The following is a 13,437-nucleotide window of genomic DNA, read 5'->3' as shown; positions in this document are numbered from 1 at the left end:
CAATAATCCGTTTTTCTTAGAAGCCAGCTGCTTTTCACTTGGTCTTTGTTTTAAAGTTTTGCCATTCAATGTGTGATAACCTTCTCCATTTCTTATTTAGAAGCAGACGCTGATGCAACATGTTTTGCGATGTGACTATGAAGCATGTCGGCAGTATCTGGTGAACCTTGAACAGGCCTTTCTGTTGGATCAGGGCAGCCATGCTCTCAGTGCACTACTTGGCCACCGTTGTGATGGAAATCGCAACATTCTGCATGCTGCTGTATCTGTATGCTTCCCTGTTAGTAACAAGGAAACCAAAGAAGAGGAGGGTAAGCCCGGTGTGTTATGCATGCATCGTCAAGTTGACTTTAATACCCTGCATCAATTTCAACTCGACTAATTGCTGTTCACATTTTTGGCTTGTCGTCTTCCAATTGGCCAACTCCCAGAAGACTTTTGACTTAACCCAACTGCCACTGTCACAAGATTGTAACGCTCTGTAGAGCAACAAAATGTCTATTCAACAAGACTTCCAGTCTTCATTCATTTGTGTGGGCCCAAGAGTATGAATATAGGCTGGTGGTGGATAAGAATAGCGGTTAGCCCCGCTGGTGTCAGCTATTTTGATCAACCCTAGTATTAAAGAATGCCTTCAAAGGAAGAATTGTGCTCAAAAGGATCTGTGAGTCACTTGGCAATGATGCAGCTGCTTGACATATGCGCTTTCTTCTACAGCTGAGTGACAGCTAGCGATGGGCAATACAGCAGTTATATCAGTCACGTGACTTTTTCCTAAAGCTAACCACACCGACGTGGGCTGCTATGAGATTGGCACATGTGCCCACCCCATCAGTGTTCGGCCGCATCGCTATTGGCCACATATTATTGGACATAATCTGTCATCGAAGCCTCACTTTTACGATTAAAATGTTGTCGACTGCTTGCCACCCGCCTTTTTTTTTTTGCCTTTGTCATCCGATTGCACAGGGAATCATGCATGTATTTAATGCTCCCGCTAACACGGTCTCATTACATCAGACTTGATTGTTGAAAGTCACTCATTTTAGAGTGATTATGAAAAGATCTTATTGGGTGTATGTATTTGTGGTATATACCCTATTGTGGCATTTGGATACATTCATGTTTCGAACATTTTCCAAGGATTTTTGTTCCTTTGAGTGAGCATACCATTATTTCAATGGCTTGCTTTCTTCTGCTTCACATACTAATGCTAAATAATCATTATTTTTCAGAGGCTGAAAGGTCAGAACGAAACACATTTGCAGAGCGCTTATCTGCTGTAGAGGCTATTGCAAATGCCATCTCTGTTGTCTCCAGCAACAGCTCTGGAAATAGGACTGGCTCCTCTAGTAGTAGAGGGTAAGTGTTTGATTGTTCAAAGGGGGGAAAAAAAAGCATGTCACAGCATTTCAGTCTGACTCAAGTCTGGACTTTGACTTTAACCACTCCAAAACAGTCTCTTTTTGGATGATTGGCCTGCTGCAAAAAAATAGCATGTTTCATCTTAAGGTTGTGAGCTCATGGCCAAACATTGTCCCTCAGTTTTCTGGTCCAAAGTGGAATTTGTGGTTCCATTATTCACAGCAACTCCTCTAGGTCCTAAATTCCTGAATAAGGGAGGGAAATACTTTAACCGCCCTTTAATGTGTAATTGGGTTATTTTTGTCTAATTTCTTAAAGTTGGGAAACTATGCAACAAAGTCAGAGTTTGAGAAAAGTCAGAATTTGAGAAAAATTGTGTTCGAAGCCATTAGACTGTGTAAAGTTTAAATCTTAGATGATAGCAACGCGTCTTGTCTTCAGGCTTCGACTGAGAGAAATGATGCGGCGCTCTCTCAGGGCTGCCGGCCTTGGCCGTCATGAGTCTGGTCCATCCTCCAGTGACCACCAGGACCCTGTGTCGCCACCAATTGCTCCACCAAGTTGGGTCCCTGATCCGCCGCCCATGGACCCTGGTGAGTGTGTTAAATAATAAAACGTCACAAAGTCCTACAACGTGCAACGTGCTTTATTTAATTTTGACTTGGTATGGATTGAAACGGCCAATATATTTTCATTTGTCTCTAGACTCTAAGTTGAATGATTGGTCAGCTTAACAAACATCATTACAAACGGACAACAGATTGTAACCACTTGCCGAATTTGACAACAAAGAGGAATGTACATAGGGAATAATGCAAGGCATCTATCTATCTATATCTAACTAGCCTTTTTTTCCATGTGATAGTCCTAATACTGTTTTAAAATAATACTTATGCTGGGCTTGGTTTTTACAGTGTACGAGAGCGTGCGGCTACATTATTTTATGCTTTGGGACATTACAGAATTGACCCAATACATTCTGAATGAGGTTAAATATATTATTTTAGTCATGAAGTGATCCATCTTGTCTCTACAGAGGGTGACATTGACTTCATTTTAGCACCACCTATGGGTTCACTAACCACAGCCCCCACCGGGACCAGCCAGGGCCCGAGCACTTCTACCATACCAGGTCACTAAAGGCGCTTTTCCATTACCCACGCTCCACACCATAACGACCTGGGTTGCCTCCGGATATTTTTTTTTTCATGAGACTTTTTCATAGAAATTGATTTCTCATCTCTATTTATCAAAGTCTCCATGCATTTAATGAACTTTACTTTGCAATGTCGACATACCATGGAATGACTTGCTATTTTGAATCACTCCAACAACAATGGCTGAAGTTTAACCAGAGTTATGATTGGCTGGTGTAATGATACTTTTTTTTTTTTTTTGAAAAGGCCTGTTGAGGCCCTTCCATAAGGCAGCCTATAGTGCCGAAATGGTGCGACCAGAGTGATTGTAAAATAATGAATGTAAAAATGTATTGTCACCCCTTCTGTCCTACTGATTCTCTCAATGTGTATCCCCCCCTATCAATTTTAGCAGGACCATCCACAGAGCCATCTGTTATTGAATCGAAGGACAGGAAGGCCAATGCCCATCTTATACTGAAGCTGATGTGTGACAGTGTTGTTCTAAGACCACATCTGCGTGAGCTACTGTCTGCCAAGTATGGTTCTTTACATTTATAGACATAATAATAGTAAAATACTTTTTGTTGTGTTGAGCAGATTTTGAGGTCAAATGAACAGCTTTGCTTTATTTCAATGGTTTTGATTTCCTTTTAAAGGGATGCACGTGGAATGACCCCCTTCATGCTGGCAGTCAGTGGAAGGGCCTACCCAGCAGCCATTACTGTTTTGGAGGCAGCACAAAAGATGGCCAAAGGTAAGTTAAAGACCTTGCGAAGAGACCGAAAAAGTTGACACAATCCAGAGAAGAATATTCTTAAAAAGGTAATCAGAGGGCCACTCGGTGTTTGGCCCAGGCCCCGGGCCGCCAGTTGTACATCCCTGTACTAGCCACTAGTAGCAGACCAGTTTGCAGTAAAGACGCCCAACTTGCCTCCAGCTTGCTCCTTGTCTGGCATAATACCTCAGGGGAGGTACATTTTTGTATTTATAGTTATGGTGTACAGTACACTGGCTCGATAGCTTACTGCACTCTGTAGTATGAGAAATATATAAGTATCGTACTGAAAGTGAAAAAGTCGGGACACCATCCCTACTTAGTTACAATTTGAATAGATTTCATAATGACACAAATTGGTTGAAACTATTGCTCTTTTTAATTCCTATTAAATCTTTTTTCACACCTTAACCCCACCATGTGCAACAAACTGTTCTTGCTCATTTTCCATTTGCATTACTGTATCCCAATGGGGCAAGCTAGTTTCCAACAGACATTATTTCCCCCTCTTAGTACTGCTTCAGTACTCCAGGGAGGGATTGTCTTTTGATCATGTCAGCTGTTGTTGGAAAAATAAAAAACGACAGCTTGTCTCTAAATTGAGAATCTAGACTTTTTTCCTGCTTAGTATCTGGCATAATTTTTCAATTGCTTTGTTTTTTGTGCTTGAATGTTTTAAATCCACTGTAGGCGACCCAGGCATTGCAGAAAAGGAGGACTCAGACTCTGTTTTCATGGAAATGATTTGCCCCCTGGGAACTAACCCTGACGATTCCCCCCTTTATGTCCTCTGCTGCAATGACACATGCAGTTTTACTTGGACTGGAGCCGAGCACATTAATCAGGTCAGCCCTCACACTGAACTGATGGACAAGATCTATGCAAATAATTGAATGACTTGAATTTTGAAGACAAACTGTCTCTTGACTCATATTATATGTAGGACATTTTTGAGTGTCGGACGTGCGGGTTACTTGAGTCTCTTTGCTGCTGCACTGAGTGTGCCAGAGTGTGTCACAAAGGACACGACTGCAAGTAAGTATTGAGTAACTTTTTTTCTTCTTTTTTTTAAATCTTTGTAGATTTCTCACATGTTTATAATTCACACCACACGTTGGATAATAATATTGTATTGTTATGACAGGCTCAAAAGGACCTCTCCCACGGCATATTGCGATTGCTGGGAGAAATGCAAGTGTAAAACACTGATTGCTGGACAAAAGGCTGCTCGCCTGGATTTGCTGTACAGGTTGCTCACTACCACTAATTTAGTTACTGCACCAAACAGCAGGTAAGTGATATATTCCCAAAAACGGACTGACTTACTCGCATGTATACAGCTAAAGCTCACTACTTGGAAATGTATTTACGCCGAAAATAATTGGGGTCCATGGCCAAACTGCTTTAGACAGAAAGTCGTGTAGAATCGAAGCGTGTAAAATCGAGCTTCACCTGTATTTGTCTTGTTTTATTTCCACTTCTAGGGGTGAGCATATATTACTCTTCCTAGTGCAAACTGTTGCCAGGCAAAGTGTTGAGCACTGTCAGTACAGGCCACCGCGCATCCGAGAGGACAGAAATCGCAAGGCAGCAAGTGCAGATGGTAGGTTCGCCATAAGCTCCCTGTCTTACCTGAGTCTCCTCATATCTATGCAGTATGAAAGTGTTTCCTTTTCCCCATTTGAGATTCTGATATGCCAGATCATGACCTGGAGCCTCCTCGCTTTGCTCAATTGGCTCTGGAGAGGGTTCTGCAGGACTGGAATGCCCTTAAGTCCATGATCATGTTTGGTTCGCAAGAGAATAAAGACCCGTAAGTAGCAGTCCTATTCACTTACAGCAATACATTATGAAAAAAATGTAGGCGATAAATGAATATTTTTGCCATTTTGCCCTGTACTGAAACCTTCAAGTGACTGAGATTGGTCTATGGGCTCAGCATGTAAATGTCACATACTTGTTTTATGGGTTTGGTCACAAGTTGTTTGCTCACTGAATATTTTTCCGTTTTTGTTGTTAGTCTTAGCGCCAGCAGCAGAATTGCCCATCTCCTTCCTGAAGAGCAGGTCTATTTGAATCAGCAGAGTGGCACCATTCGTCTTGACTGTTTTACCCACTGCCTCATTGTCAAGTGTGCTCCTGACATCACTGTAAGTACACTCTGCATCATATGATTGCGCCGTAAAATGTATTTGCTTTATCCAGCTCTTAAACATTCAGTATTAACCAACATGTTAAAGCTTGCATAAGCAAGTACGTACCCCCTGAGTGATCACCTATTCTTATACATTCGCGCATACATTTGCTCATTACTTGAAGTTTGTGCCCTCCTCCACCATGAATGTGTTGACTAAGATTCTGGATACAGTCCACTTTATCAAATCATGCCTGAGGACCTTACAACAATTTCCCCCAGCCATGTTACTTAGGCTAGTTGATTTTGTGAACCATTGACTATAACAATCAAATACATTTCTGAAAGCGGCACAGTATTCATTGTCTTTTCCTTGTTTCAGTTCATAGACACTTTACTTGGCACACTGGTGAAGGAGCTCCAGAACAAGTACACTCCTGGTCGAAGAGAGGAGGCGGTCAATGTCACGAGGAGATTTCTACGCTCTGTATCACGAGTATTTGTAATTCTCAGTGTGGAGATGGCCTCATCCAAGAAGAAAAAGTAAGATCTCCACATATAAGCAAGGGAGCAATTTTTATTGATTTGTTTTCATTTATTTTTACCGTAGTACGATACAACCCACTCCACTTTGCGGTCCTGGTATTATTATTTTTTACACCAAATATGTAAATGTTAATAATTTTGTATTTTGACTGTCTGCCAGCATTTTATGGCATTGTTTTTATTTTAAATCGCCTTGCTGATCACTTTTGCGGTTCCCCTTCCTGTACAGAATGGAATGTTAGCAAAGTTGGGATCCTGACAGGTATATACCGTATATAAAAGAACCACAGCTAGTGAGCAGCTGACCATAACTACAATATATTTGTGTTATTCATTATTAAGGTCACAAGAAAGCAAAATCAATGTGTTAATGTTACAACAGACCGAGGATGAATTTCTGTACCATGGATTTCACTTATTGTGGGGGTATTCTGGAACTTGCGGTGGAGGTGGATTTACTGCATACATGTTTACTCAAGGTTGTTAATGAGATATCCCTCTGATATTTGTAACCCCAATTATTATTGTTTTTTTTCAGCAACTTCATCCCCCAACCTATTGGTAAATGCCGTCGTGTTTTCCAAGCGCTTCTACCCTATGCTGTGGAGGAACTCTGTAATGTGGCAGAGTCACTAATTGTTCCAGTGCGAATGGGCATCGCAAGACCTACAGCCCCATTTACTTTGGCTAGTACAAGTATTGATGCCGTCCAGGGCAGTGAGGAGCTGTTTTCTGTTGAACCACTTCCTCCGAGACCTTCACCCGATCAATCTAGCAAGTGTGTTGATTTTTTTTCTTCTCCATTGTGTGTCTTAAATGAACTTGCAAGCAAACTGTTTATTTTTTATATGTAACTTAATAAAAAAATGTTTTAAAAAAAGATGACAGAAATCCATAAAAATATCTAAATATTTTTGTTCCCCTCCCATTTTCCCAGCTCTAGCCAGACTACGGCTTCCTATATTATTAGGAACCCCCAACCACGGCATAGCAGCCAGTCTCAGCCTGTCAGAGGCAGGGATGAGGAACAGGATGACATCGTTTCTGCAGATGTGGAAGAGGTGAGAGTTTGAGATCATTAAGATAAAGGTTAACAGAGCATGCATTTTTTTTCTGTCTCCTTAAGGACTGAAACTGTTTGAATTCTTTACTTTGAATGATGTCTCAAGAGGTTTTTTTCCTGTCTTAGATTAAATTATTTTCCAAAATTTAAGCATACAATATGGTACATGTTTGTTCCTTGTCTAAAATGGTTAATACCGTGTCCTACTTGAAGCCCCCTTTGGATGTTGGTCCTGCCAGAACAGGCATTGGCTCTTAAAAATCATATAATTCCATAAATTATCGTTCAACCTGCTCCATTGCGCTTTCTTCTGTTGACCTATTTATTTTTCCTTTTAAACTTATTCAATTCTACAGTATATGAATAGTAATTTGGAACACCCTGTACTTATGTTGTCCTCATCACTCAGGTTGAAGTCGTTGAAGGAGTAGCAGGTGAAGAAGACCATCATGATGATCAAGAAGAACAAGGAGAGGAAAATGCGGAGGCAGAAGGACAACATGATGAGCATGATGAAGATGGTGCGACATAGATTTTTGGGAAGGGTTTCTTTCTTTTCTCAAGTTTTTTTTTTTGAGGGGGGGAAGTTGTAGCTATAACCTTGTCCTAAACGGAGGTTATGTTTTTTCCTCTCTGTGCTTATCATTCTCAGGGAGTGACATGGAGCTTGATCTTCTCGCAGCGGCTGAAACGGAGAGCGACAGTGAAAGTAATCATAGCAATCAGGATAATGCTAGTGGCCGTAGGAGTGTTGTCACAGCAGCCACAGCTGGCTCTGAAGCAGGTTGGGTTTCATTTATGTTTGTATGACCTTAATAGCCCATTTACATAGTCCATGGTCTTTCCCTGTTTTAGAAGTTCCCAAATTGTGTATCACTATTTTTTAAATTTCTACAATATCTGATACTAATATTTCTCATGCTGAACTTGAGAGCAAAGTCATTAAAGCTATCCTACTGAAAATTCAATCACAGGAAATATGTCATCACACAAAGGGCACTTTTTAAAATTAAAGCTGATCAACAGTGTACTGTTTAGATTTTTATCATTGTAATATCAAGTGGGCCTGGCAAGTGATGTGACTAACATGCATCCCTGCCTGAAAAATTACTGAAATGAAAATACAGTGCAGAATAATACACAAACTACTAACTTCATCTGTTTATTTTTTTAATTTTAAAGGTGCAAGCAGTGTGCCTGCCTTCTTTTCAGAGGATGACTCCCAGTCCAATGACTCCAGTGACTCAGACAGCAGCAGTAGTCAGAGTGACGATGTTGACCAAGAGACATTTCTATTTGATGAGCCTCTGGAAAGGACAACTAATGCATCCCATGCCAACAGTGCAGCTCAGGCTCCTCGATCCATGCAGTGGGCTGTTAGAAATACCCCCAGCCAAAGGGCTACTGGAAGTGCCGCACCCAGCTCCTCAACATCAGCTGGTCAGTGAATGATGTTGGCTTTTATTTCTTTGCATGAATACATTCTTCAGTGGTTGTTTTAGTTAAGTGTGTGTAGCACCAGACGCATCCTGTATGTTAATATGGACACCTCTTGTTAACAGCGAGCTCCACTGGACTCATATATATCGACCCAACCAACTTGCGTCGCTCAAGTGCAATCAGCTCCAGCGCTGCTGCAGCAGCGGCAGCTCTGGAGGCCAGCAACACCAGTAGCTATTTGACATCTGCTAGCAGCCTCGCCCGGGCCTACAGCATTGTCATTAGGCAGATCTCAGATCTAATGAGTTTGATTCCAAAGTACAACCATCTTGTCTACTCGCAGTATCCTGCCTCTGTGAAGCTAACCTATCAGGATGCGGTCAACCTGCAGGTGAGCTATAGCAATTCCACCAATTGTTAAATTTCTAAATGTATATACCGTTTCTACTTGCGAAATTTCCTTTTTCGCGGGTGGTTCTGGAACGCATCTCCAGCCAAAAACGAGGGATCGCTGTACATTCTTTATTAGACTCCCTTATATTAAACAAGACAAATGTTCTCTGTCTTGAAAGAACTACGTTGAGGAAAAGTTGATTCCCACCTGGAATTGGATGGTGTCCATCATGGATTCCACCGAGGCACAGTTGAGATATGGCTCAGCTTTGTCATCTGCTGGAGACCCGGGTCACCCCAGTCATCCGCTCCATGCCTCTCAACATTCCGCTAGGCGGGAACGCATGACTGCTCGAGAGGAAGCCAACCTCCGCACGCTTGAGGGCCGCAGGTAAAAATCAATGAATGCAAATCAATCAGTCGCAGTTAACCTTGCTGTGATTTTTGAGCAATTGGTTGTAGTTTAATAAGGATGTTCTCGCTCATTCTGTTTCAGGAGAGCAGCCACTCTGTTGACAGCTCGCCAGGGCATGTCTGCACGTGGCGACTTCTTGAACTATGCCCTGTCACTCATGCGCTCCCACAATGATGAGCACTCGGATGTGCTTCCTGTGGTGGATGTCTGCTCGCTGAAACACGTGGCATATGTTTTCCAGGCGCTTATCTACTGGATTAAGGCCATGAACCAGCAGACCACTCTAGAGACCCCACAGATTGATAGAAAGAGGTAACTCCTGAGTACACATTAATTTGCTTTTGAAACTAAATGGTAAATGGACTGCACTTATATAGTGCTTTTTATGTACACCACATGGTGCCCAAGCTCTTTACAATGCCTCTCACACACACACACGCACACGCACACACACACACTCCTACATCAATGGGAAGCTGCTGCTACGCAAAGCGCTGCCAGGTCCACACTTGTATCAAATTTGGATTCAGTGTCTTGCTCAAGGACACTTCAACATGGTCAGCAGGGTTGACGATCAATACCACACCGTTAGAGTTGAGAGGCGAATACCACTGAGCCACATGGCCCCTAAGGAGAAAATTCTCCAACCTTCCTCCTTGCAGCCTATGTTTTTTAAAGACATTTCTGAATTAAAGTTCCGTAATTGTCAGCATCTAAGTTCAGTTGCAACATGCTAAATTATTTAGACCATTACCAGAACAAATCCCTGATTTCCTACTTTTCGCTCTGTTTACATTTTATCAATACTACTCAAAAACATTGACAAATTTTGCTGAAGACAAGGCCCTCTCAGTTTTTTGTCAGTTTTTCCTCAATGGTCTTGAATGGAGGACTGCAGTTTAGCCTGTTAAAATGTACACCCTAGAATGGGAATCCCTTTTTAAATGCAGACCAAGACAACTTGGTCGCCTGACTTTCTCAAGCCTTGTGATGCAGCATTTAATGAGCTACAAAACCAAAAGGACATAATATAGTACTATCTGTTTTGTCTGTGCCTGAGATCTGTTCTCCTGTTTCAATGGCTTCCTCTTTTGTTTTAAAATTGTACCTCGCGTTCAACACATTGTTGTTCAAATTCATTTCTTTCTACAGGAATAGAGAGATTTTAGAATTGGGTTTGGACAATGAGGACTCTGAACATGAAAATGATGAGGACACCAATCAAAGTAAGACATCAATTTGCCCATTTTCAGAAACCGTGTATGTTTTTGTGGCCTAACAATGAGTTTGTCTTGCTCCAGGTTCAAATTTACAGGACAAGGATGAAGAAGCTGTTCCTGCTGAGACCGGTCAGAATCATCCTTTCTTCCGTCGCTCGGATTCAATGACCTTCTTGGGATGTATCCCACCTAACCCATTCGACGTTCCCTTGGCTGAGGCTATTCCATTGGCAGACCAACCTCACCTCTTGCAGGCAAGAATTAGTGCTTAGTCATTGTGCAGGCCACATCCATTATTCGTTATTAGTAAAGACAACCCATGAAATCTCAGCCGCAGGGCACCCTCCTCAAAAGCCCTGCACACACTGTCTGCAAATAATGCGAATAATACCACAATTCACCATATCATTGGTTACCATACAAGCATTTGCATCTCCGCTCCAAAGAAGACAAAATGGAAGTAGTAGTCATCATGGCAACTTTTGTATTGCTAGTTTAGCATGCAGCAATCTAGGTTTTCAAAGGAGCTCATGATGTTTTAAGTCACAATTTTACATTAATCATTCCCTGTCTGTATTGGTGAATAAATGAATATCAGATGAGAGTGTCATATCTGGTGTTTTTAATTTGTAGCACTTGCAAGATAAGTCTTCCTTATACTTATCCTTTTCAGCCTAATGCAAGGAAGGAGGATCTGTTCGGGCGACCCTCTCAAGGCTTGTACTCCTCCTCCTCTTCCATGGTAACCAAAGGTCTGGCTGAGGCAAACGTGGACAGAAACTGCCTGGAGGTAAACTTGGGCACCTCTCTACCCTCCCCCTCTCAGGTATAACCACCCCCTTCACATGGAAAAACAGGTGGGCAGCTGTGTTCTAATATTCAGGGATGAGAATTTTCCACTAATAGGATTCCTGAATTTCTCAACCCAAAATTGACCATTCTCAAGAAACATGATTGTCGATTACTCTATCGCCATTGATTTTAGCGATGCTAAAATGCTCGTAAGTCAAATGTTCTTAATTTGAGGACCTTCTTTATAATGGCTTTATTGTATGTTCTGTTGCCCAGTCATTCAAATTGATATTAGAACACTAGCGTTTGCTTGCTTTTTTTCCCCCCCATTTACATATTACCATTCTTTCACCAACACACTGCCATCCCAGAACACAAGACTACATTAAATTCCACTAACCCACAGGTCCTGCCCACTAAGATGTCTTACTCAGCCAACCTGAAGAATGTGATGAGTATGGAGACTGCTCAGCCGACTTCTGAGAACCAGTCACTTCCAGACCAGGAGCTGGAAGCCTCAAAAGGTGGCCCTTCACCCCACGACCTTGCTGCTCAGCTAAAGAGCTGCCTGCTTGCTGAGATCGGCCTCACTGAAAGTGATGGGCCGCCTCTTCCGTCATTCAGGTAGTATTCACCTTGTTTTCATGCCAATGTAATGCAGAGGATGTAAAATATTCATACCTGACATGACATGCTGCAGTTAAAAAAAACAGATCATGTCTGTTAACTGCAAGCAATATTTAGTAATGAGCATAATTTCAGCTATTCACTTTGGTATCTTTTAATATAGTCAGAATATGACTAAACATTGACACTCGCTATTTGCCTTACTGTGTGCAGACCTCATTGTAGCTTCATGGGGATGATGATTTCACATGACATGTTGCTTGGACGCTGGCGTCTGTCACTGGAACTGTTTGGTCGTGTCTTCATGGAGGATGTTGGGGCTGAGCCTGGATCGGTACTTATTACGTTGTTTTTATTTTAATTGTATTTTTTATCCAAATGATCAAAGTTTTATTACCTGTCAGTTCATTGAAACCTTTAGTGATGCCTTAAAATAACTGCAGTGTATTGATATATATATATATATATATATTATATATATATTATATATATTTTTTTGTTTTAGGGCGTAATTATATTTAATTACTTTTTATTTTTATTTTAGATTCTCACTGAGCTCGGTGGCTTTGAGGTAAAGGAGTCAAAGTTCCGCCGAGAGATGGAGAAGCTAAGGAACCTGCAGTCCCGAGACTTGGCGTTGGAAGTTGATCGGGATCGAGACCAGTTAATACAACAGACCATGCGTCAGTTGAACACTCACTTTGGCAGGAGGTGCACAACCACACCAATGGCTGTACACCGAGTAAAGGTCACGTTCAAAGATGAGCCGGGCGAGGGCAGTGGCGTAGCCCGTAGCTTCTACACCGCTATCGCGCTGGCACTCCTCTCCAATGACAAGCTGCCCAATTTGGACTGCGTGCAAAGTGTCAGCAAGGGCATGCAGGCCAGCAGTACGTGTCATCACGATTACAATTCAAGTATGAAATTATAAAGAAACTATACTGTATTTTGGAACTTGAGTTCATTCTTGCATACTGAGCAGTTAGAGATTTCAAATGAACTCAAAAGTGAACTTTTTTTTTCCTCGTTTGTTTAGATCTAATGCAGCGTTTAAGAAACAGAGATCGGGAAAGAGAGAGGAGAAGTGGAGGTCTACGAGCGGGCTCCAGGAGAGACCGGGACAGGTGATCTCTTAACTACGTGGCCACAAGTGGCACGTATGTTACATGTGTTTGTATGTTACAGAGACTCTAGGAGACAACTATCCATAGACACCAGGCCGTTCAGACCATCATCAGAGGGCAACCCAAATGATGAGCCTGACCCACTGCCTGCCCATAGACAAGCTTTAGGAGAAAGACTTTACCCACGTGTTCATGCAATGCAACCGGTAGGTAACAAGAAACCTTGTCAATTACCGGTTAATTTTACTTGGAATACATCAAAATTACTTTTTACACATTGGCCATAAAATTATCTTGAAAGCTTATTCTTACAAAATCTATCAAAAAGTGTAGGCGTCTTTGTTTACGTCTGTCAACGTTACCTATTTTTACAACTGCAGCCAGGGAGCGCAATATGGCGCCAT

At 41.9% G+C, this 13,437-nt stretch overlaps 1 protein-coding gene across 6 annotated transcripts in view; it reads left to right on the top strand.

Moving 5' to 3' along the window:
• The window catches only part of ubr5 (ubiquitin protein ligase E3 component n-recognin 5), a 31,742-nt gene that overhangs the window by 14,173 nt on the left and 4,132 nt on the right, over positions 1-13,437 (top strand). For 2 of the 6 annotated variants that reach the window (XM_061288447.1, XM_061288446.1), the window contains exons 21-49: positions 101-311; positions 1,236-1,362; positions 1,807-1,958; positions 2,402-2,497; positions 2,917-3,040; positions 3,161-3,258; positions 3,970-4,124; positions 4,223-4,314; positions 4,424-4,570; positions 4,764-4,882; positions 4,966-5,092; positions 5,300-5,429; positions 5,796-5,956; positions 6,498-6,737; positions 6,897-7,020; positions 7,432-7,543; positions 7,675-7,806; positions 8,205-8,462; positions 8,585-8,853; positions 9,035-9,246; positions 9,352-9,582; positions 10,423-10,496; positions 10,572-10,744; positions 11,164-11,316; positions 11,689-11,906; positions 12,123-12,243; positions 12,454-12,826; positions 12,946-13,033; positions 13,095-13,239. In XM_061288447.1, coding sequence (XP_061144431.1) covers positions 101-311; positions 1,236-1,362; positions 1,807-1,958; positions 2,402-2,497; positions 2,917-3,040; positions 3,161-3,258; positions 3,970-4,124; positions 4,223-4,314; positions 4,424-4,570; positions 4,764-4,882; positions 4,966-5,092; positions 5,300-5,429; positions 5,796-5,956; positions 6,498-6,737; positions 6,897-7,020; positions 7,432-7,543; positions 7,675-7,806; positions 8,205-8,462; positions 8,585-8,853; positions 9,035-9,246; positions 9,352-9,582; positions 10,423-10,496; positions 10,572-10,744; positions 11,164-11,316; positions 11,689-11,906; positions 12,123-12,243; positions 12,454-12,826; positions 12,946-13,033; positions 13,095-13,239 — 4,662 coding nt within the window. Of the gene's footprint in view, positions 1-100; positions 321-1,235; positions 1,363-1,806; positions 1,959-2,401; positions 2,498-2,913; positions 3,041-3,160; positions 3,259-3,969; positions 4,125-4,222; positions 4,315-4,423; positions 4,571-4,763; positions 4,883-4,965; positions 5,093-5,299; positions 5,430-5,795; positions 5,957-6,497; positions 6,738-6,896; positions 7,021-7,431; positions 7,544-7,674; positions 7,807-8,204; positions 8,463-8,584; positions 8,854-9,034; positions 9,247-9,351; positions 9,583-10,422; positions 10,497-10,571; positions 10,745-11,163; positions 11,317-11,688; positions 11,907-12,122; positions 12,244-12,453; positions 12,827-12,945; positions 13,034-13,094; positions 13,240-13,437 lie in introns of all 6 variants that reach the window. The other 4 variants (XM_061288444.1, XM_061288445.1, XM_061288443.1 and 1 more) reach the window with 4 other exon arrangements.

The sequence above is a fragment of the Syngnathus typhle genome, linkage group LG10 (assembly GCF_033458585.1).
Source record: "Syngnathus typhle isolate RoL2023-S1 ecotype Sweden linkage group LG10, RoL_Styp_1.0, whole genome shotgun sequence".
Classification (NCBI taxonomy): domain Eukaryota; kingdom Metazoa; phylum Chordata; class Actinopteri; order Syngnathiformes; family Syngnathidae; genus Syngnathus; species Syngnathus typhle.
Note: the sequence above shows the minus strand (reverse complement) of the source record. Positions and strands in the feature narration are given on the sequence as shown.